The sequence below is a fragment of the Dryobates pubescens genome, chromosome 10 (genome assembly GCF_014839835.1).
Source record: "Dryobates pubescens isolate bDryPub1 chromosome 10, bDryPub1.pri, whole genome shotgun sequence".
NCBI classification, from domain to species: domain Eukaryota; kingdom Metazoa; phylum Chordata; class Aves; order Piciformes; family Picidae; genus Dryobates; species Dryobates pubescens.
The window spans coordinates 21557365-21582462 of record NC_071621.1 but is presented as its reverse complement, the minus strand read 5'-3'; the positions used below and the strand labels follow the sequence as shown (position 1 = coordinate 21582462).

General features: G+C 40.7%; 1 protein-coding gene across 2 annotated transcripts; it reads right to left on the bottom strand.

Moving 5' to 3' along the window:
• Positions 1-877: 877 nt before the first annotated feature.
• On the bottom strand, positions 878-24753 carry HSPH1 (heat shock protein family H (Hsp110) member 1). 2 transcript variants are annotated; one of them, XM_054164508.1, is made up of 18 exons: positions 24463-24752; positions 23601-23658; positions 20158-20298; positions 17943-18065; positions 16627-16726; positions 14419-14552; positions 12743-12987; positions 11646-11874; positions 10162-10268; positions 8725-8858; positions 6592-6797; positions 5669-5800; positions 4782-4919; positions 4232-4357; positions 3706-3813; positions 3480-3599; positions 2221-2382; positions 879-1757 (listed from the first exon to the last, which is right to left on the bottom strand). In XM_054164508.1, the coding sequence occupies exons 1-18, from the start codon at positions 24567-24569 to the stop codon at positions 1557-1559; spliced, it is 2571 nt and encodes an 856-aa protein (XP_054020483.1). In that variant the 5' UTR covers positions 24570-24752; the 3' UTR covers positions 879-1556. The 2 variants fall into 2 exon arrangements, with proteins under 2 accessions (XP_054020484.1, XP_054020483.1); XM_054164509.1 differs by lacking the exon at positions 5669-5800 and having other exon boundaries at positions 878-1757; positions 24463-24753.
• Between the last annotated feature and the right edge of the window lie 345 nt (positions 24754-25098).

The following is a 25098-nucleotide window of genomic DNA, read 5'->3' as shown; positions in this document are numbered from 1 at the left end:
ACACACTGTCTGAAATGCTCTATCACAAGAATTGTAACAACTTGGTTTAGAGTAATGAGATTCTTTTGGAGGGGAAAAAAATTCCAAACCCTTGTGCAACATGTAGTCAGTAAAACACAGTAAGGTCACTACATGTCTGTGCCAGTAAGATTAAACTGGCCAGCAGTATCACAGTATTACCAAGGTTGGAAGAGACCTCAAAGATCATCAAGTGCAACCTGCATGGCTGAGTTTTCTTCAGGTATGTTGCAGCATGAAGGAAGTTGCCATCCTGAACATCCTATGACTGATGCTGAGATCAAATTGGAAACATAAACAGATGGGACTTTCATGTGTCCGGTAATTACATTGTGGGGGAAGGGAAATGTTAAACCAATTATTTCTGCTTTCCTTTCACCACCTCAGGTTAGAGCACAAGGACTGTAAGAATTTAAAAAAGGCACTTATGAGGCATCACAGAATGTTAGGGGCTGTAAGGGACCTCGAAAGATCACCTAGTCCAACCCCCCTGCCAGAGCAGGATCACCTATACCACATCACACAGGAACACATCCAGGCAGGTTTTGAGTATCTCTAGAGAGGGAGAGTCCACAACCCCCCTGGGCAGCCTGTTCCTGTGTTCTGTCACCCTCACAGTGAAAATTTTTCCTCCTGTTTCCATGGATCTTCCTATGCCTCAACTTCCACTCACTGTCCCTTGTCCTGTCATTGGGCACCACTGAGAAGAGCCTGGCTCCATCCTCTTGGCAGCTGAGTTACTTTCAACTTTAAGCCTTTTTCTGATTCTCACACAGAGAGCACAAAGCAACAGCCTGTCACAAACCATGAAGATGGCAACTCTTACACCAGAGGTACTGAAAACAGCTCAACCAAACAAGTCAGGAGAAACCAGTAAAGTGAACTTTATTTTAAAGCTCATTAAAAAGCTTCACAGTAACACTAACAGAATTAGCATTTCCTTCATTTTATGTACCCCGCATGAAAAAAAATGTATTGTTCAGCAAGAGATGAAACAGAAGCATTTCTGCATGCCACTAACACATTTCACCATCTTATTACCTGCTAAGTGCTTTGAACTGCAACAATCAAAAACCTTAGAACAGAAAGATTTCTTCTGGCAAGTCCTTATGAACGGGATGGACACCAGCTTTTTACTGACATACCCAAAGAGATGTCCAGAGGAAAGAAAAACTACCTTGGCATCTACAAATGCCTACGAAGGTTTCGATTACAGCCTTTTGAAGGAGCTGCATATTTCAGAGCAAGGGCTTCATCTTTAGTGATGCAAATGGTTAAATACTGCACAGAAGCTTAGTATGAACTCACAATTCCACAGGAATCTGAAAGTTACCAAGGCAATTTTCCTTTTAGGATAGTCATGACCAACACTGTTACTGCTCTTCCTCCCATAACACAACATATCCCAGACAAATCTTGGAAAAACAAAAATATAAATAGTCCCCAAAACAATGCATTCCCATCCCCATACCACATACAACAGCAAAAATATCTTCTGTCATGGGATGAATCAATCAATTTGCTGCAAGTGCAGCGGTCTAGTCCAAGTCCATGTGAATGGTGTTTTGATCATTTGGATGGCACTCGCCGTTTTGCTGAGGCATGTCAGGAGTTTTGTTGTCTTCTCCCATCTCTTCGGTTTTATAATCACTCCGTTCATTCAGTGGGTTTTCCTCCTTAGGAGAGTCAACTTTTGGTTTAGGTTGTGTCACAACAGGCTCACAGACATTGTTTAACTCCTAAAAGAAAAGGAGGAGATGTGATCAGATTATATATATACACATTAAGGACACACCAGCTTCACTAGTGTGAAGAGATCTGTGCCCAAAGGACTGCTTGAACCTGGCTTCTGTATTTGTTTCCCAAGTCCAAACTGTGCTTTGAAATAAGTTAACTGGTTTACTTCTGGGAGTTCTGTGTGGAAAATTTGCCAACTTAGTATTTTGTATTTCATATGGTGGGGGTTCAGGACTATTTTGTGCCTACCAGTAACAGTGAAAAGCTACCTGAGTTTTTAAAAGTGACTAGGAGACATAAAATGTCAATAAGCTCCACCGCTTTCTGTAGGATTTCCTTCTGTCCACACTTCCTAACTACCTCTTAAGAACACTGGAGCAGCAAGATGAAATTGAGGGAGAGGAAGGGGCACAGCTACCAGTCTAGCTTTAGCACTAGCCTCTCAAATTCGTTTATGGTACTTACCTGTAGCTTTGCTTTAATTTCGCTGGAATGCACAGCTGGATCCTGATCTAAGCTCTTCTTAGCCTGTGCACTCACAGCATTATTCATCCACTCCACCACTTCACTAACACACTTCTCTACTTTCATCATTTCCATCTCATCAATATGGATGTATTTCTCATCCTGCCCAAATACAAACATACTAATTAATAATATCGAGTTTACTGTCATCAAGTCATGCCAACAATTCATCCCAATTTACAACCTATAATCTTTAGTGACTTTCAAAATAAATAGAAGTTGGTAACAAGTCAGATGTGTTAGAGCAAGAGACAACTAATTCCAATGTCAAAAAGCCCTCCTTTGCCCAACTTCCAAACAAGAAATCTAGTTCACAGAGGAAATAGAGCCTGTGCAAACAGGAAACAATGAAATGCAATATTCTTAACACAGCTGATAAGGAAAAAAGAAGGATCCCCTCCCTCCTGGAGAGTCTTACATGGGCCCAAGGTAGTTTAGACAGAAGGGGAAAGAATCAGAGCTGTTAAACTGTAGTTACTGGGAGAAGGGTCTACCCAGCAACCTATGATTTAAGAACTCTAAATATGAATTCAAGTCTTAAATGTACTATTTCCAATTATACCAGTCATTTCAAGATTGTAATACTACCGAATGACTTCACTTGATGACAATTTCGTGGTCTGTAGCTGCGAGAACCTCATTGTTTCTGATGCAAATCTCAATCTCAAACTGAATAAGCTCAAGAGTTGTGAGCTCCCCTATTAAAATTCATTAGTTTAAACCCAAGGAGTACACTTTCAAAAAGCAGGAATGCTTATCAAGAAAGCAATCTTCAAATACCAATAGAAAAAACCACCCAAATCCAGACATCCATACATAATAAAGCTGGATGGTTTAGTTTATTGTGAGCGGCTTTTACATTAATGCTTCTCACCACAGCACAATTCTTCTTTCCAAAAGAAATGGAAGTGCAGACTTATTAAAAAAAAAAAGTCTCATTAGCTTTTGAAATATCAACTCCAGTCTAAACCTCACTATTTGTGAGTATGGTCTTTCCCTTTCTGACCTGAAAACATCCAGAACATCAGTATGACACAGATTTATTTTTAGTACTGGCAAACATTCACAGTGTAAAATTTGCAGCCTATTAATTAGAATAGGCTGCAGCTCATCTGAGAACAAATTTGAAGCCTCTGCCTGCTGCTGAGCCTCAATGAAACACTACATGGTGAAAAGAAAGGTACTTTGAGGCCACTTACTTTATTCCTGAACTCCCCAGCTATTGCAGCATAATACTGGAGCCTGTGTCTCAATTCTTCCAACAGCTTTGGTCGTTCTTCTGCTTCTTGATAGCGCATTGCAATTGGAGTTCCTAATTTCTGGAAAAGGCAATTACTATGCATGATGTGATTCATTCATGCTCATTAACATTGGTTGGTATTATGTTTTACAGCTTTTGCATTTTGGGCATACTAACAGACCTACCTTTAAATCCTCCAATTTGTCTACATACACCTGCTTAGCTTCATCTTCACCCTCCTCATACAGCCACCCTTCTGTCTCTGTTAGGAGTGCAGAGAATCCCTGCAGATCCTAAAGCATCAATATAATTTAACGTGTTAGACAGTAAAATATGCACCAATTGACTGTGCTTGTCTTGCTATAATAGGACACTGGTAAATATACATAATAATTCTTTACCTCCTACATAAAGAGTACATTTCCACTGCAGTTTTGGCCTAATTAAGTCACTTAAACCACAGATCTACAACAGAGGTAGCATCCATAGCTTTTTATCCTTGATTAGGCCAATGGTTGGGGTGTGGCTTTATTGCAACTTTTTGGTTATGGTTACAATAGCATGGAGTAAAGTTATTTTTAAGGGATATTACTATTAGCTAATTCTGATCCCAGTTGTCATTTAAATTAATTATGTGTTTCAGCTGTAAGAAACAAAAAAGAGGCATTTGGTATCAGTGTTTTCAGAGAAGCTCCTGAAGCCATAGCTTACCTTTTCACAAACAAACTTTTCATATGGTCCTGACAACTTGTCCCTGAATTCATACACATATTCTTCTACTGCATTCTTTGCATCATTTCTTTCTTTCTCCAGTTTATCTTGCATAATCATCTTTCCCTGTATAACCACAGAAAATTGTAATGAAAATAAATTATGTTCAAACAACATTCTATGAAGCACAGGTCCTGTAAAACACAGTAATCTCTCAGAGGCCCTTGTTCATGTAACTGCTGGAATTCTTACTGATATACAGTGGACTCCCTTGAAGAAATGGGCTGCACTTTAGGTTCTAAAGGCTTGAACTAATCTGTGATGTCATTCCATTTATCAGTGCTCTGATACTACTGCTATAAACCACACCTTAGTGGTTAGTATTGGTTTAGTATTTGTCAGTTGTTAAACCTGAATGGTGTATTAGCTCACTATAAATTGTTTGAATTCACACTCTAGGGTTACAGCAAAAGACCAGCGGTCGCCTTAAAAAGCAGGAAAACGGTTAATAACTGCAATCAAGGAAGCAGTCTAAGCCACACTAACTCACCTCTGTTTCAATATACATATTGAGGAGATCTTTTCCTAACTGCCAAACCAAGTTAGCTTCAATAGGTAGTTCCACATTCTTCACCTTTATTTTGGGCTTTTTAGCTTCTGGAGGCTGATCACCCTTCTTCTCATTTGTCTGAGTTAGAGAGAAGAAAAATAAGATCATTTTCCTGACTTTCTGATGATGATGATGCAACATTCTGACTGAAGACACATTCACAGGAGAAATATGCCTAAGTTTCCCATGCTCTTTCAGAATCTTCCAAATAAACTTGTGAGGCTCTTTCCTTTCAGGGATTCCACCTCCTATCCTAGTCCACTTAGTCTATTCCATGGACATTAAGTACCAAGCCACAGAAAGAACACTTTTCAGACACATGGTGTATTTGCAGGTTTTCCACAAGTGCCCATCTGCAGCTTAGCACTTCACTAGTGATGCTGACAGTGCTAAGATTAATCCAAAACATTTTTCATTTTACATGGATGACAGAGCAAACTGCTAGCCGTATCATGCAGGCATGTGTTTTTTGCCTAGCTTATTTCCTCTTATGCTTATGAATTCCTGATCCCCACTTCTCTCAGCAGGCTTATTAAGCTTGCCCTTTAATAGCTGTTAAAACAAATTGAAATGTCTGCAACCCAAATTAACTGTACAATACTGCATGAAGACAGGGAAGCTGTAGAAAGACTTCTTGCAGGAATTCTTTTGCAAACTCTGCATGAAAATTACCACGAGATACAGACATTATTTTTCATAACAGAAAAGATAAAAATGAAGAAGTTTCCAAGTACCAGGTTCCTTAATTTTTCCTGGAATAATGTTACCATTTTAAAAGCTACCATTATAGAGCATAATACTTTCAACAGAGTTAAAGGGTCACTCACTTTCTTGACATCTGGGATTTTGTTTTCTTCAGAGGGAGGTTCTGATGAAGGGGGAGACTGTGACGTTTGCTGACCATCAGTTTGTACCTGGGACTGTGTTCCAGCCTCACTGTTCTCTTGCTGGATATTTTTCTGAAATGAAAGCCCAGGCACAAAGGATGTAGAAGGCATGTGCACTTGTACTTGATGTAAGTTATAGGGCACCTCACTTCTAACGCACATACTGTACCGAGTGCCCTACAGAGCATTCTGTGCACAGGCAGGAACACACATGCTTTAACTAACGGAGATACAGACTGGGTCCAACTTCAGAAGGATGTAGTGAAATGCTACCAGTGCCATTGTAATACTCCTCTGTGTGTGTGTATGCGTGCTGCCACTTTTCCTTACAAGAAGTGGGTTTTGAGTCGTAGCTTTTCAGGTTTTTTTCCCCCGCTCAGAAAACTATTAAAACATCAAGTATGCCGTAACAATGCCGTGCTACTCCCCAGTGTTCCCCTCCCCTACAATGATGGAGAAAACAATCCAGCCTTCCCTTTCAAAAAAAGTTTCATAAAAACTTTAGTAATACGAAGTCTTGAACACAAATCCTTTTAACAGATGGATGTCCGATAATCCAAACCAAGTTTTGCTCTTTGGAACAGTCTGGTAACTACAGCAGCAGTAAATAACCCCATCCTCAAGCAATCCACCTGCTGTTATTTGGCATTTTGCCCAATAATTGATTTTGAAATCCTCACACTTTCAAGGTACACAAGCTTTCTCCTATTATTATTATGACGTTATATTTCCTGACAGTACAAGCATCTCAAAATTAGCCTCACTTTACTTCTGTGGAAGAAGGTATTTTCCTTCCAGAGTATGCGACAGCAGAATACACTCACATCAGTAACGACATTCACCCACAAGAAAAGTCAACTTACATCACTTGAGATTTCAATAGGCCTCTGGTCCTGAGATTCAACTTCAGTCTCAACCACAACATCTTCACTCTCTTCACTTTTAACTGGTTCCACCATGGATGCAGTGGACACACTGAAAATGCCGTGAGTATTGACACGGACTTTCACTTTGACTTTAGATTTCTCTCCATCTTTCTGGGCAGCCACATTCTGGATAACATACCTACCTAAAAACAAAAGGATCAATATTCACACTGTGGAATTAAATAGATAATATTACTGAGCCAGGAAAACACCTCCCTTTTTTACAGAGGACACATTTTCAAAGCAGTTGATGAAGCCTTTGTGCTCATCTCATGGTCCTCCATGAATCAAATGAGTACTAGAAAAAATAACAGAAAGTATGCTACTTTTCAGCTAACTTTACCACAAAAATAAAAAAAAAGAGAACATTTACATTCACCATCTTGGATAGGCTCTCTACCACTGGTAACAGAAAGTAAATATAAGGAGTAAAAGCTCACTCCTCCTTACTATCTGTGATGCTATAGTGAGGTGAAAGAAACATAAAGACAAATACTAATGCCAATGGTAAGTGGTATGTCTTTTTAATACGAGTTACCACCCAGCATAGGAAGTGTTTCTGGAAGTATTCTTATCAGCTTCTAACACCCATGTAAGGCTGCCATTACCTTTTAATCTAGGGCAGAATGTAATTATTTTGTAACTCTTGCAATACTTTAAGTGAGCATGTTGAAGATAAGTCAGACAACTAGTTTAACAGCAAACAAAGAACAAGATCTCCTTGACATTTTTCCTGCATGCTACATGTCTGTATGTGTATCACCAAAACAGTGACCTGGGGACTTGAGAGGTCTGTACAGGCACAAAGTACACATTCACTGCTTTCATCACAGACTGGATATATATATGCTCACACCATTCCTTCATCAATCCATTTAAACCACAACTATGCAACCTTTTACCTGCTTACTTTATAGGCTAGAGAATGCAATCATCCTCACTTGTAAAATCAAGAATATCGCAATTGTGATCTGTCCTCCCTTTTGGTAGCCTCATCAGAACTACTGACTCACCTGCTAGGATGACTTAACAGTTCTGTTCTGAGCAGAATTAATCAGCAAGTGAGTCAAAACCAGACTGATTTTTAGTTCTGTTCTTGCCAGTTTGCAAAACAGCAGCTAAATACCTCGTTTGTTAAAGCCATATAAATTGAACACTTACAAACCTACTGCCAGTCTTTGCAGTAACATGAAACACTCTCACCTCCTTAAAGCTTACAAAGCTTATATTTAATGCTACAATTCTGGTGATACTGTGTTTTAAGTGCATTGTTAACCAACAGAATAGCTGTATGTCAAATACTTAATCAAGATATGTCATTTCTTCAACTCCTCTGAAAAAAAACAAACCACAACTACTGAGCTTTCTAACAAAACAAATTAATTACTTGACAGCTAGTAATAGCTTTATCTTAACTTTACATGCAAACATACATTTAATTGCATTCTTTGAGATTAAGAGAAATTATTTAATTGGCCTGCCTTTACCATCTTTATCTAGTCTTTTTCTAACTAACCACACTTGTAAACCCTTTGTGTCACTCTCAATGTTGTGATTAGTCAAAAAAGATGAAAGACCTACTTACAAATGTTACCTAGACAATCCAAATCAATCCTGTAGCTGCCATTATTTCAGGCTGCCTTGATTAAAACTTCCTCAGCATTATGTCAAATGCAGGAAATACTGGAAAAAATCTCAACTATTCACTCAAAACATGTTTAAGTTTTATATCCAGAGGGATACTTTTCAACTGTTTCTAGCTTGCTTCATTGATAAGCAGAAAGTATGATTTTAGAAGTTTTAAAGTTATCTTTTGCAGCGATAGCCTCATTCTAGTTGTGGGCATTGGGCTACAGTTTCCCCTTATTTCTTCATTGGACTGAGGCAACTTTTAAGAAGCTAGGAAAATAATTCAAATTCAGTTACCTATGGAATTGGAGAATTTTAAATTGAGTTCTTCAGACACACCCCAAATATATATGCCATAGAAACATACTGTAGCACAGAGTTACATAATTGATTTTAAATCAGAGAACATGAGATAACACCAATTCCAGGACAACTACTTACCGATTTTGGACTCAGGATATGGGACTCCATTAGGATCAGAATAAAAAGCTTCTAACTCAAATGGACCTTTCCTATAAAATGTAAGGACCTTGGAGAATGGTGCTGCATGATTTCTGCTGAAGACCTCATGGACCCTATAATTAAGAGAAAAACACTGCTTTCAGCAGAGTATTTGAGCTGAAAGGCTTTGATCTAGGGTCAGAACTCTTCAGAGAAACATCACCACGTTTTGCCATTTATTCTTTCAAACAAGTTCAAAAATAGACACTTCACTACTGTATGGGAAGGGATTAAAAAAAAAAACACCACCACCATACTGTTTGGTACTGTCATGGGAAATTGTCCTGTTACGCTAATTTTGAGTTTCAGAAGCAAGGAAGTTTAGATGTAGGTGGTAACTCAGTGACAGACTATCGGCAGACCTCGAAACCTTGTTTCCTGCAAAGATATTATTCTGAGCTTGGAATAGCATAATTTAAATTATAATTTGCACCCTTCCTCAGTCAGTCTCAAAAGGCTAATTATAGCCCTGTTAATTCCTTACTCATTTCGTTCTGTGGCTCAGCTGAGAACCCTGACACCAGGTTATTACTCATTTCATGACAGGACAGAAACCAGTTTTATGTTACGTTCTTCCTGTGGGGACCTGCCAGCTACCATGCCAGTCTGAGTCTAATTTCCAGCTGTTTTGCCTCTTAACTATGGGAGGATCTCATCTAAATGTAAGAAAATAAGGACTTCACCTACAACGCGAACAAGTTGCCTTTGAAGCACAGACAGAACAATTAGTTCCTGCATCTTCACAGAAGACAGACAAAAGAAGGCTAAATTACAAAGAATATGAGAAAGGTAGGAGCAGGTCCAACTAGAACCCTAAAATTTCCAAAAGCTGAATGCAGACCTCTTTACAACCTAGACAGCAACTGCATTTCCCACGGGCATAGTTCAGTCAGTAGCAAGGAGGTCAGTCTTGGAACGCTGTAATTGCAAGAAGTTTCTCTTATGAAACTGCAAGATTTAAATCCTTGCTTCTGTTTACAGCCAGAAAAATGGATTCATGTAAACTCACGTTTACATAGTGCATAATGTTCCTACTAAAACAAGAATCCAGACAGGTGTTAGAACACATTGAGTAAAAACAGGCCAGAAAAGAAAGTGGGATGAGGATCCAGCAGTTGTTCCAGTTCGTTTCGTATTCCAAAACCTGGCAACCAAATAAGGGCAATGCAAAACAAGATTGTGCTTGGTAGTTCATTCAGTTGCCTTTAAGCATGTAAGGAAGTTATGGTTAAAATTTGAATGCATGACTTTACAGTCCCCACTGTTAATCATCTCTGGCACATGGCATTCAGAATGCCAAGATCATAACTTAAATACAACCAAGAATATTATCCTTGAAGCTAAAAGCTCCTTAGAATTGTAGTTTGAGCTACCTACCCTTCAGTGTCCTCTGCTTCCGTGTTCCATAACAGAGATATTGGGAATGGTGTAGCATCTGTCACAGAGAACTCTCTCACTTTAAAAGCTGGTGAAAGAATTGCGCACTAAACCAAAAAACAGACATGCATTACATTTGGTTTAACTGCTGTACTCCACCTTCTTTCAAGACAGCTAAGCATCTTTGAACAAGTAAAAGTAGGAAGAGAACTGTGTTTTTACTAAAAACAAAGCTAGGCAAATTACTTGATTTCAATGGAGTATAAGAAAACACAGACCTCACACAGAAGTGTTTATATTCTCTGGGTTAGCACAACTTTTGGACTTAAGGCTTACCATAGCTTGCAAAGAAAGGTAACAGTCCAAATGAGTACCAGTTCTGGGGTCCCCAGTTCAAGGACAGAGAAGTACTTCGGAGGATACAACATAGGGCTACAAAGATAACTAGGGAACTAGAATATGTGTTTTATGAAGAAAAGCTGAGGGACTTGGGGCTTTTTAGCCTGGAGAAGATTGAAGGAGGATCTTATCAATGGGTGGGTTATCAGGAGGATGGAGCCAGTCTCTTTTTCAGTGGCACCCAGTGACAGGACAAGAAGTAATGGGCACAAACTTGAACATAGGAAGTTACAGGAGGAGGAACTTCTTCACATTGAGGGTGGTGGAGCCCTGTAACATGCTACCCAAAGAGGTGATATAGTCTGTTTCTGGAGTCATTTGAAGTCCACCTGGATGCCATCAGTGCCACCTGCTCTGGAGCAGGGAGTGGGGGTGTGTTGGACTAGATGACTGCCAGAGGACCCTTCTGACCCCTATTGCTCTATGATTCTGTAATTGTAAAGAATGGAAGTGCTGTATTACTTAGGCATAAATTAAGTGTTTACCCTAACAGGTCCTCCTCCTTTCCTTGGGACAACTGACTGATAGCAATGGAAAGCAATTAGTGAGATGGGATAAAGAAACAAGTCAAAGAAGAAAGGGTGAAATAAGAATAAGTAAAAGGGAAAAGGAAGAAGGCAGAATGAGCAGTTTGTAAAATTTAGTTCATTAGATGAAAACTAAAAATGTGGAGGGAGATAGAAGTAAATCCTGTTGATGGAAAGCTGGATACTAGAAAATCCAGGCTTGTGCTGTTTTGAGCTCTCCATAGATACTTCTTATACACTTCACAGATTAAAAATATCTCTTCCCTCAACTTGACAAGGCCTTAAATTTCTCTCATTATAGATCCCTAGATTCTGTTCTTCTGAAGAGTGAACTGCCTACAGAATACACCCAGAATCAGCACTTTCAGTGAAGTACTTCACCACAGAGGAGTATTCTGCACTTTTTAAACAGCATAGTCCCATAAAAAGATCCAATGAGCATGTATGTTCCCTTGTATACTTGGAGCACTTGTGTAACATTTCTTAACTACTTGGCTAATACTTTTGAGAAGTACTCTCAAGAAATGCAGCTTTCATCAAGTATTGCCAGTACTATACCTGCAGAGCACAGCCCCTAGCTATGGCTTCATCTGCATTCAGTGTTGTACTGACATCCTTGCCAAAGAATTTAGCAATCCTCTCTTTGACAGCAGGAATGCGGGTTGCTCCTCCCACAATCTCTACAGCAGTTATATCTTCAACTTTCAGTTGTGTTTGCTCCATCAGTGAAAGCAGAGGCATCTCTATCCTTTGCAGCAGGTCAGCACACAATTCTTCAAACTGTGACCTAAGGAAAGAAACAAAATTAACCAAAGAATGCCTGAGCCACCACTAAAATCTCCCGTTATTCTTGTCTCCAAGCTGATGATGACCAAGTTTGTAAACTACACTGCAAAGAGACTTAAAGCTACACCCCTGTGACCAGGCTGAAGTGACAACCATAGGTAAGACAGTATATGAACAGCTGCTTTCAGGTTTTCCTATACTGCTATCAATATAGTTTATAAGTAAGATAAAGGCATTGTTTGGGCAGGTGCTATATATCTGCCTCTCAGCAGAGGTTACAGATCACAATATAGAAGCCATTAATATTTCCTTAACTATGAAAAGTTGCTGCCTAAAGAATAGAGAGGGAAGTAATTGGCAGTAATTACAATACTAACCATGGCTACACAGTTAATTTATGCCTGTGAGTGTGGCTAGAGAGACATTGACACACTTCATATACAGTAAATTCCCCTTAAGCACCATTTCTGCCCTCCATTCCTCTGCCAGTGTCCACAATACAGTAAGAACAGAATGAAAGGAACAAAGCTTCAATTGTTGCTATGTTTAGAGCGGTATGGAATTTAAGTCACCTAAAATATACAGGAGGCCTAAATATGTAATCACCTCCCCAGATCTGTTTTGCATGCATTGATTCATGGCTTTAAGAAAGTGTCATCCTACAAAAACAGTTCAAACTCCCTATGCATGCATTATTACACTGACACACTGCTCAGGTAGCCAAACACTGCATTTCACAGCCTTAGTTATTCGAGCATTACAAAAATGCCACAGCTATTCAGCACTTGCACTTAATTTTTTCCAACATGGAAAGAAACACTTAATAAGTATGGCCACCAAAGCAAACACCTGCCTTCTACAGAACTCACCTGTTCATTTTCCCAGATACATCAGTATCATTCATGAAACACTCTATATTTAAGGGGATGTCTGTGCTATTTGAACTCATTAGTTTCTTCAGCTTCTCACATTCCTGATACAGACGAAGAAGAGCTCGAACTTTTGTTTTTGGATCCAGTTTGTACTTTGATTTTATTTCTGCACAAAAGTAATCTACTAGCTTTCCATCAAAGTTTCTTCCACCCAGGAAAGGGTCAAATGCTGTGCCCAGTACCTAGTTTGAAAAAAAAAAAAAAAAAGCACCCAAAAGACACAAACAGTATTCAGTCTCACACTCAGTAAAAATAAAATGGAACAGTAGTCTTCCAATATTAGCAAGCCATTCCTTCAAAATAGGTTGGGGACAAGTTAGCTTATAGAATCATAGAATGGTCCAGGCCAGAAAGGACCTCCAAAGGTCATCTAGTCCAACCTCCCCGCAATCAGCAGGGACATGCCCAACTAGACCAGGCTGCCCAAGGCCTCATCAAGCCTTACCTTGAATATCTCCAGGGAAGGGGCCTCAACCACCTCCCTGGGCAACCTGTTCCAGTGTTCTACCACCTGCATAGTGAGGAACTTTGTTCTCATACCCAATCTAAATCCACCTTTCTCTAGTTTGAAGCCATTGCCCCTTGTCCTGTCACCACAGACCCCTTCCATCCTTATTGTAGGCCCCCTTCAGGTACTGGAAGGTTGCTATTAGGTCTCCCAGGAACCTTCTTCTCTCCAGGCTGAAAAACCCCAGCTCCCTCAGCCTGTCCAATACCCTGATCATTCTCATGGCCCTCCTCTGGCCCAGCTCCATCAGATCCGTATCTGCCCTACATTGAGGGCTCGTGATCTGGATGCAGTACTCCAGGTAAGGTCTCACCAGAGCAAAGTGGCAGAATCACCTCTCTGGATCAGCTGCCAACAAATCTTTTGATGCAGCCCAGGATATGATTGGCCTTCTGGGCTGCAAGTGCACACTGCCTGCACATGTGCAGTTTTTCATCCATCAGCACACCCAAGTATTTTTCCTCAGGGCTGCTTTCTACTGCCTCATCTCCCAGTCTGTATTGGTAGTGAGAATTGTTCCAGCCAAGGTTCAGAACCTTGCACTTGCTCTTGGTGAACATTATGAGGTTGACCTGGGCCCACCTCTCCAGCTTGACCAGGTCCCTCTGGTATATTGACAACACCACTCAGCTTGGTGTCATCTGCAAACTTGCTGATGGTGCATTTAATCTATGCCATTGATAAAAATATTAAACAATACAGGTCCCAGTACAGACCCCTGAGGGACACCACTTGTCACTGCTCTCCATCTGGACTTCAATCTGTTATCTTCCCATGCATCAGCCATGGAAGTTAAGACTAAGTAAAAGGGTGACAATTCCAAGCATTCACAATTCTCACAATGTTAATCTGCATACACTTTCATTTAAATAAAACAAGATAAATTATAGCAGTTGTACTGTGTATCTTACATTGCTGTATTGCAAGGAATTTATAGCCTCTACTTGCAACCATCCTTGTAAAATGAAGGACAGTGATAAAAACACCCATCTTCACCTTTTGACATATTGCCACTACCTATGCATTAAACTACTTCAGAATGTTAAAAAGAAGGGAGGTTTACAACAGCCTCATCAACTCTTTTGTTTTCCTTTAATCTTACTACCTTTAGCTTACTCTTGTTGAATGCACAGGCTGATACTTGAAATGCAGAATGTCCCATATCAACAAACACAACTATCCGTGGCTTCTCTTCAGGAGCTGGAAGGTCTTGTTTATAAATTCCATAATTCAGAGCCACTGCAAAAGAAGCGTCAGATATTACCAGTGATATCTCTAGTGAGTGTCCAATTGCATGATATCACTTCCCTGTGAATATTAAGCTACAGAATCAAGAGCAGAAAAACAAATCCAGGCATACACTTATGCAGGGTCTTACCCATATGGAAGCTTGATTCCATTGAATTAAGTTTCAGGATCTGAGAAACATAACATCCCTCCTCAGTCACATTTATGTTCTCTAAGCATGCAAAACTAAGAGGCAACAACTTCAAGGGTTTTCTCCTTTGATCTGTTTATTAACAACTCATTACTTTTTCCTTTGCATAGCTCCCAAAACGCAGATTACCCTTACAATAAAACCCAAACCCAGTTTTCTGTTTACAGGGAGTATCACTTGGGCAGGAAGTCTTTGCCTCAGAATCGCATAAATTGTCAGCAGAGGCTGCAAAAGGGAAGCATCTCAGCCTATACAGAGTATCAGGCAAGGACAGTTTCCAAGTGCATCAAAAGTGTAAACCAGAAGCCAGTGAGACATGTAAACACAAGATGAAGTTATCAAAAGGCAGAACACACTTCTGCAGCAGCACTCACTCTGGGTAGATAGGACTGTCAAAACTAGGCAAGAGGCTGATGCAGTTACTGAAGAGAAATAAAACCCTGGACCTTGGCTACACGATTACACAGGAAAGACTGAGATCTTGGCATGAGATAGAATTTGCATGTGATGACAAAAAACTCAAGATGAAGACACCAAGGTATCAAAGAAATTATCAGGTAAGAGAATTAGAGCATTACAGAAGGTGGCAATGAAGGCTAGGAATACAGGTTCTGAAGAGAAATGTTTTATTCACACCGACATTCTCTCACTTTAGGAGAAAGGGACACCAACTCCCTCTCCCCCATCTGGAACAAGGACAGCCAAGTTTCCCACTGCTCAGAAACCTGAGATTTATGGATTCTGGTATCTAAGGAAGTTCCCCCTGCAGCTGGTGCACTTGTTCTCATTTGTGTTGATTCTTTGGGGTCTGTAACAACCCAACAACAGCATTCTTCATTCTCTCACAATCAGTCATTAAGAGGTGATTAATTAAAAATAGAAATTCTGTATGATTGAATGTATCTGCTCTATACTTGAGATCTGTATTTGACTGAAATTGTGTACTGGTCTGTCCATTCATATAACATTTGTATTTCTGAGCAGACTGAACACATTACCCTTTTTCCCAAGCTAAAAATAAGTATGAACAGAACTTGATGAACCACAGAAGAATTTGCCTTTTGCTAAAAGCCAAACCAAAACAAACAAAAGATTGCCATTTTTCTTTTCTCCCCTATGACTCCTTCAGAAAATAAAACTAAAAATTCAAAATTAATCCAGTTGGTATGTACCAGACATGCTCAAAAGCAGCATTCCCCCAAAGTAAACTCTTCCCTACTGATCTAACTTATGTGGGCAGTAGGAACAGACAAGTAATTGTCTTCTGGTACAGACCTCCTAAGCCCTTCCCCCAGAAAACAAGAGCTAGCTATTACTCCATTTAAAAGTATGAAACAAATGCTCTCAAACACAAACAGAAAATACTGGAAGACAGGGTTTAGAATGCTTGTTTTAAGAAAGACTGAATAAACACTAGCTTCTGTCCATGTGTTTTTGCAGTTATGAACAGATTAGCAAAGAGATTGCCTTCTGTATGTGTGTATGTTTTGAAACCACAATTATACTGACAACAGTTTTGAATATTACTAAGTATTGACAATCAAGAAACATGTTTCAAGAGCACCTAAATCCTATGCATCATATGGTTTCTTCCACAAAATCTGGACAGTAAACCAAATGGACAAGTAATTCAGGCACACATGGTGACTCCTAAAAAAGTACTTGGGGAGGTAGCTATCACTGAAGCTTTGTGGCATGTGGCACTTCTACCCCTTCAGACAGGAGATATTAAAATGAATGATGGTACATCAAGAGAAGAGCAGTAATCTTTTAGAACATTCATGTCTTACACCTGATTTTTCAAGTTAGTCCTGTTTCTTAGAGTAAGTAATTGCAGACCTCCACAACCTTCCTTTGCTGCTTCACCCTACTTACCTGCTGTCATGTCATTCATTAATCTAAGACAATTCAATCCAACAATCTGAGCTGCATCCAGAAGGGACCTCCTTTCAGCATCTGTGAAAAATGATGGAACCTGAAGAAAGCAGGTGAGAAAGAACTCAATTCCAGAAAAAGAGACATCACATGGTCTACTTCAGAGTATTTATTCAAAACTTGTATCTTATCCTTGGGGAAGACACTTGCTCAGTACAAACCATTTAACATGCAACTATCATACTGTATCAAGACTTCACTCTGTTCAGTCAAGCTGAGACGGAATTAAAAGATCATCAGGTAGTTTACATGAGTGCACACTAGCAAAAAACAAAGGAGTTATTTGTATACAGATGCTAAGACCTTTAATTACTAGTGCAAAATATAAAACTGGGTACTATTGAGACAGACATGGAATTATCTTATCAAAATGAATAGATGTACTCCTGCCCAAGAAAGTACAGAGGGGGGTGGAAAAAACCACCAACCAAAGAGCAATATTACAGATGTGAAGATACAAAGGGATATTAAATAAACAGGATCTGTTTTGGCCAAAATTATTTGAGGCAAGTAGTTTGAAGAGATTATGAAGGAATGCTGTTGAAAACTACTATAGATTTCTAGCACTGGTGCTAGACAGTGACCTCTGATGTCCTCAGAAGCAGAAAGTACACCATTAGAAGACAGTAACTTCACAGGTATTGACTGGAGAACAAACTCTTCTAATAATAACAGAACTAAATATTCCTAGATGCAACACGAGACAGACTTGTTCAAAGAGTCATTGAGAACACAGAGGCAGACGTTATTTTAGACACAGGCTTTGCAATGGAATGATTGTTCTTTATCTGAGGTCACTTTCTCTGGAGTCATAAATTGAAAAAAAACAAAACCCTAACAAACCACTGAACAAAATGCCCCAAACGCTCCATGAGATGAACATAAACAGGACAGAAACTAAGGTCTTTCAGCTGGCAGAGGACAAACTTTGATAAACAAAGGTGTCTTTAATGAGTAATTAGTATGTTTAGTCATGGAAACAAGCTGCAGCAGAAGGGTATATACCTGCATCCCAGAAATGTTCTGGGTCTGAATGTTCAGACATCTCCTGAAAAAGGAGTTCATGAAGTGGGTCAAGGTCTGGAATATGGAAGTGGCCCTGGGATCTCTAAGTGAAAAAGCTCTAAAACTAGTCAGGATTAATCCCTTTGTATGTGCTTATGCAGTGTTCTTTTTCACTCTACACAAATAGAAACAAAATGCCCTCAAATAGCTGAAGTTAAAAGACAATGCTCCTGTGCACTACAATTACTTACAGAAATAACACAGTCTGTTACTGGCTTTTTCAGGTTACTCTCTGCAGTCTCCTTTAATTTAGTCAATAACATAGCTGAAATCTGCTCCACACTGAAGATATGCTCCTCATCCATGTACATAACCTGAACAGAAGAAACAGGTAAAGTAAGTCAATTATTTCAGCTGGAGGAAAAAAAATTACTTACATTTAACTTTTTTTTAATACACTACTGACTAATACACTATCAATCATGACAAGCTTAACTATGGCATTATAGAACTTCACAATTTTATTTCCCAGCTGACTGTTTACAGAAGCAATAATTCCATTTTCACCAACTTAAAACATCAAGAACTGTATCAGCTCTACAGATGGCTAGAGAAAGCAATTTAAAAGTGACACAAGCCTAAAATGTGACTAAAACTAGGCAGTGTCACACAGCATTGCACTAGGAAAAAAGTGAAAAAAGCCATCAATTTTCAAACTGCTGCCAAAAGCATAAACTCCACAAGGATCCACAAGGATGATCAGAGGGCTGGAGCACCTCTCCTATGAGGACAGACTGAAGGAGTTGGGGCTGTTCAGTCTGGAGAAGAGAAGGCTCTGAGGTGACCTAATTGTGGCCTTCCAGCATCTGAAGGGGGCCTACAAGAAGGCTGGGGAGGGACTTCTCAGGATATCAGGTAGTGACAGGACTAGGGGGAATGGAATGAAGCTGGAGGTGGGGAGATTCAGGCTGGATGTGAGAAGGAAGTTCTTCACCATAAAAGTGATGAAGCCCTGGAATGGGTTGTCCAGGGAGGTGGTTGGGGCACCGTCCCTGCAGGTGTTTAAGCCCAGGCTGGATGAGGCTGTGGCCAGTGTGATCTAGTGTGAGGTGTCCCTGCCCATGGCAAGGGGGTTGGAACTAGATGATCCTTGTGGTCCCTTCCAGTCCTGACTGATACTATGGTACTTGCTGACAGGGGAAACCCTGACATTTTTACACATTTGTTCAAATGCCTGAAGAGTCTCTGAAAGGAAGAACTGCACAACAGTTCACTTATTCACTTGTTTTTCTGTGTAATAGAGTGAGAGGCAATGATGAAGCAAGGAAACATGTTACAATTGATTCTTGAAAATAGCACTTGCTTTTTATTCACATTGGGTCAACTAAGGGGAAAAATAAAGTATTTCACTTTTAATAGAAAAGTTCTTCTCTAAATATCTCAGTCTTACTAAATGTTACTTGCTGAATCAATTTCTAAGACTTTGTTAATCACAAAAGAAAAGATACTAATTTATGTTCCAAACAGTCTGAGAACAATATAGTACCAAGTAGCATTGTTCTCCCAACACTAGACTTTCTTATACAGACTCCTACACACACTGTAATTAAAGGAAAACACTGATTTCTGTCTGAATTTATCCATTAACCTCAAGTCAAATAGAAAAAGCATCTTCTGTTTTGCTTGAATTGCGAGAATTCTTCTAATGTACAATCTCTTTTCTAATCTATTCATTACCTAGGCCTGATCTATATTGAAGTTTTGAGGTACCAGCACAAAGTATGAAGAAAACCAGCAAACAGCCCTAAGCTAGGGTCTTCATCAGTAAAGCAGCATTGTCTGTTATGCCAACAGACAAGGTCAGTATTTTTATGTACTTCTGTAAATGAATACAATGTTATCAACTGCACCTATTCTAAGAAAAGCTGTCACTGTATCAGCAAACTCCCTGAAATGTAAGTAACAGTCAAACCTGGTATAATCTGGTTTTGAACATCTGTTGGAAGTAATGTATATGGAGTGGTCCACCAAAGACAAGCATGTCATTCATTAATTCATAGCAGTTATTCTAAAGAGAGTTCTTACAAAATTTGTAACCACATAATTAGACTATTGCAATACATTGCCCTTAAGAGTAACAAGAGGGTTAATATGCTGAAGTAAAACCATATGACCCTGTAATTATCTTAGCAGTTTTCCTGATGGGATGTTTGAGGTGGATGTGCAATTTGCCAGCAGGGAAGCTCACATTTCAGCAATTACTGGCAAATGAACCTTAATTTGACAGTTAACATCCACTATTGAAAGAGGAAGCTGCCTATTCATATACAAAAGCTCTTCCTTAACTGAAAGGTCAAAGAAAACCTGTGGGGTAATTAAATGAAATGTGTGTTTTCATGACTTGGAGCTGAAATGTAAACTTCTGAATGTAGCCATAACCACCAAAAAGATACACAGTAAATTTACCTTTACTCCAACTCCACCATTCTTCATAGGAACCAGATCATAGCTCAACTTTTCTTTTTCCTTCTGAACAAAAGGATCATTAAATGCACGGCCATGAAATCTCTTGAAGTTAGATACTGTGTTGTGGGCATGAGTAATTTGCTGCGGAAGAAATACAAGACATTTAGAAATCCACTCTTAAATTGATCTGCAATGTTCAGTGCTGTTCTGTATGCCCCTAAGCATCCATCAAGTTTTAAGACAACTGCTCACTCACTTGTCACATCTGTTTCTGTAACACCTGTAATTACTATCCGGTGCTTTTTATCAGCTCATTACTACACAAGATGAGACAAGTCAGAGACACAGATACTTACAAACCATTATGTTAAGTATGCTAAGTATTATGAAAATATCTCTAAAGCCACGAAGCAATCAGGCAAGCAGTAACAGCATCTACAATGCCTTCTACTTTATACACCGAATTTAGACAAACAGTTAAAGATAAGGAGCTACCTTCACAAGCAGTAACGCTTGTAAACTGGCACTGCAATCCTAGCCGCTTCACCTCCAGCTGTCCACTTTAAACCACATGACATTAGGTGCATTAAGAGCAAACAACTGTTTTTGCAGTTACCAAGTTTCAAGCTGGTAAGTCTTCCCATAGATTTCAATACTTCCGCCCCCTCTCCACCCCGCTGAGCTACTTTTAAAACATGTAATTTCCCTGTTTATCTTCACCTAGCAGCCGCTCAGATTCCTGCACCAGACCAAACAAGGATACACTGCAGAGAGGACAGCAAGAATAAGACTGTATTTTTTGTAATGTCAGCTTAAAAGTATATACTAAACAGGGTGAGCTGCCCAGGGAACCAACTCGCCTACAGAAGCAATCTTTAGCAGGAATGCAATGAAGAACAGAAATCAGACAACTAGGCTGGCCTAAAGGACACTGCAAGCATTTCAGGGTAGGATGAATCCTATTATATTGGAGAGACACTACAAAAGTGCATTGTTCTCTCCAGAACAGATCTGGGGAGGCACCAACAGGATGCAAGGTAGTGACCCAAATGATGAGCACTTCTAGCACCCATTACCCTCAAAAGAAAGCACCAGTTTCTTATTGCATACAAAATTTTCCATCATGGAATTTAAGAATTTGAGCTACATCATGTACTGGACAACTATGCAATTATGGCATTTCTGCAACAGAAATGCTCCCTGAGAAAGAAGCAGGCTATAACCATCCTATTAAAGGGTAACTTTCAGAATGTGCTGTGTGGTGTAAAATGCCACACCCAAATTCTGGGCTGGGAATCATCCCTGGGGTATTCTAATTGCCAAACAGTGCTCAGCAATTATTAGCAAGAACACAGGTCAATATAGGCCAAAAATCATGCCAGGAACTATTCCAATATTTCAATGCAATAGAGTATTTAGGTTCTTGTATCCAAGATTGTTTCTCACCCTGGTTTCCTTTATTTGTATAGCCATAACATCAGAGTACTTGAATATTATGTAATTCACAGCTGTACTGCTAGAGAATGGGTGTAAAAGTTATTACCATGGAGTGGACAGAAGCACAAACACTCTGGTAGCTTTTTACAGCCTAATTTAGAATTAACCTCAGAGCCTTTTCTAAGAGAACAATCTTAAGATATTTTTAGATTAATTGTATGCCATTAGGTCTTCAGCATGTTTTAATATCTTCCTGCTTAGTCACAATTAAGAAAGCTGAGAATTCTGGTGTGTCAAATCACATACTGTTCTCATCTCCAGTGCTACCAGACTTGGCTAAAGGAAACACAAATTCTCAGAAAACTTGCTCCAGCAACAGCTCCTCAAGCATTAGAAAGATTATGAGCTGTTTCACACACAATCAGTGGCTGAAGTCATTAGTCAAAAAATGTTTTGATTTTGTTTGGTTTGGGGTTTCCCCTCCCCCGCCCCTTGTTTTGTGGGTTATTTAGTGAGGGTTTTCTGGTTTGGTTGCTGGTTTTTTTTTAAGATCCTCATTCAAATAAAAGAGGTCATTTTACTTCTTGATTTAAGTACCTACAGCACCCTAGGACATTAAAAATACAAATCTCAACTGTTCACATCAAGAAACTTCTACATTTACACATGAAACACAACTTACATCTCATGTAGCCAGACAAACTGGACCACTTAGAGCAAGTGAATTTTAAAACGTTTCAGAGCACTTAAGTGCCACATTCCTAAGACATTCAAGGATCAAAGGTTCAATATAGCAACATCTGTCTGAAGGCAGCTGAAGTCACAGGTGTTCATCACTGCAAACACATGCTTTTACATGCAATTAGAGAGACAGAATGTACTTCACTTTCTTCTTATTTCAGATTTTCAAAAAGCATTTTCTGGAATAACCTAGTAACACTGAAACACTTGAGAGTACATAGATCACTTGCTGCTTTGAATAACAACTCACTTCTGCACACTGATGAATCATACTAGTTTCCAACTTGAAATAAAAGCCATGCTAAAATAGCATTTAAGGAAAAAAACATGCATATGCATTTATTTTATTGCTCCAAATGTTAACCTGTAATTGAAAGTGTATGTGCACATGTAACCTGTGTGCATTGCCTTGACCATTCAAAATTAAGGGCAGCTATTACAAAGGAAAAAGAAAGTCTCCTTTGGTGCTCTCACCATGGAAACCCACTGCAGTCCCTTTACCACATGAGAGATCTGCACAGGCCAGCAGAGGCTGCACACTTGCTCTCCTCCAGCAGCAGTTATGTAACATCCTGGAGTATAATACCTAAGGATTTCTTTAACCACTACATTTAGCTATTCTAAGATTCTAGATTTATGCTCTCCTTCCAGACTGAAAATACTACTTTAATGGAAAAAAAAATAGTAAAAATCTTTCAGAGCACCTCAATTAAAGAAAAAAAAAGAAGACAATAAAAACCAAAAATCAACAAACACCACAACCTCCCCTCCTCCACAACAAACCAAATCCTCAAAACTGAAGAGTTTTGACCTTCAAAAATATATTTATACCCTTCAGTGAAACCCAAGGTACTAAAGTATCTGAACAGCTTTATGAATTTGAGCCAAGATCTCCCTTGGCATCTAATTTTAAGAAACCAGACACAGTATTTATGAAGATATTCCTTCAACTACAAGAAAAAGCCTACATACAACCATCGGGAAAAGAAACTCGATGACCTGAAATAGCCATAAAAAAGGCGTTCAACTGCAAAAAACTACCATTAATGAAAGAGAGCTGTAGCATTCTAGCAAAAATATCCTGCCTTTCTCTGAGGAAAGCATGGCACCATAGTGCAGCACTTCTAAAATAAAAGGCTTGACAAAGCAAATTAAGTTATTTGGAGTTAATTACAGCAAGTCAACTCTTTTTACACCCACTGGTACTTTTCACAGCCTGCACTGGCGGATTTACTATTACACATGAATGCCAAGAAATGACCTACCTGGTTTTTAGCCGCGACACCAATAGCTCTGTTTTTGGATCCAAACGAAACTACCGATCTGAAAAGAACAACAGGCTAATTAATTCCGTACTGACAATAAACGCGACTTAAGACTGCCGTGGGTACATTTTCTACAACTGCAAATGAAATACCGAAGTCCTTCTGCTGAAGTGACATTCTTTCAGCTCACGGTAAAACACTACAAGAAGACGCTTATCCATCTTAAAGCCGTGGCTCGAATCCAGGACTTTTCCCAATGATTTATCCAAACAGTTAAAACACAACGATCACAATTAAGAGGTCACATCCAGATACCCTACCCATCCGCTTTTGGCTGCTCACAACTTTGCACCTAACTCCTGCTTTCAGCCTGAGGCTTTCTGTACCTGACCTCAGACTACACCAGAACTGCTCTGGAACAGTTCTGAGCCTGCCGCACCGCAGAGCGTGTGCGCGCCTTCTCCCCGTGTCCCATTTAAACCAGGCCGTCCGAAGAGGGACTCGCTTTGTAATTGCTGGCTTTTCAGACCCGCCTCACCATAAGCCAAGAAGCCACCCTCCCCACCGCGGGCTGGTCCCAATTGCCAAGGCAGTGCCCACAGGACACGCTCCTACCTGTCTCAGTGGGCGAACACGGCAGCTCGCAGCGGACCTCAGTCCCGGCCCTGGGTCTCCCCGCCGCGGCACACCTGCCCCCCGCGCCTCAGCAGCCTCTCCGGGACTCATGAGAAGGCGGCGAGTATCGGGGCCCGCATTTAGGGCGCATTTCCCCACACCCCACCCACCTTAAAGTTTCCAGCGCCGGCGCTCCCCGCCCACAAGGGACCCCACCGCCCCCCACTCCACCGCGCTCCTCACTCACGGCGTGCACCGGTCGCTGAACTCGTTGGCGACAGTCTCGATGCCGCCAGCCCGCGCCACAGCAATGTAGCAGCTCTGGAAGCCCAGGTCAAAACCAACTACGGCCATCGCCGGGCCGCTGGGGGAAGGCCCCTACTCTGCCCGATCCCGACTCGGCTCGCTCGATCCCGGCGCTGCAGCCGCCGGCCCGGGTACCGCGCGCGCAGCGGCTGGGTGCGCAGGCGGGAAGGGAAGGGAGCAGAGCCCGAGCCGCCGCTTTAAATATGACAATGAGACGAAGTTTCCAGAAGCTGCGGCAACCACTCACCGGCTCCACGTGCGGCTTCCGCTTCCGCCTTCGGCGGCGTTCTCGAACAATTCCTGCCAATCAGCGGCGCCGGCGCTCAATGATGCGGCCCGTTCTCATGGCGACCGCGGACGCCGCCGACTCCGCGGGGGGCGGAGGCGTGGCCGGGAGCTGCTGGCGGTGTCAGCACTGGCGGGGCAGGGGCGGGGCCGGGGCCGAGCAGGGACGGCGGTAGGGGCGGGAGGCGCGCCTAGGCGGTGCCCGGTGCCCGGTGCCCGCCTGGTGGTGGCTGTTAAATGGCTTCTCCGCGCGTCTTTAGTCCTGTCTCTGCAGCGCGCTTCTCCTTGCCCT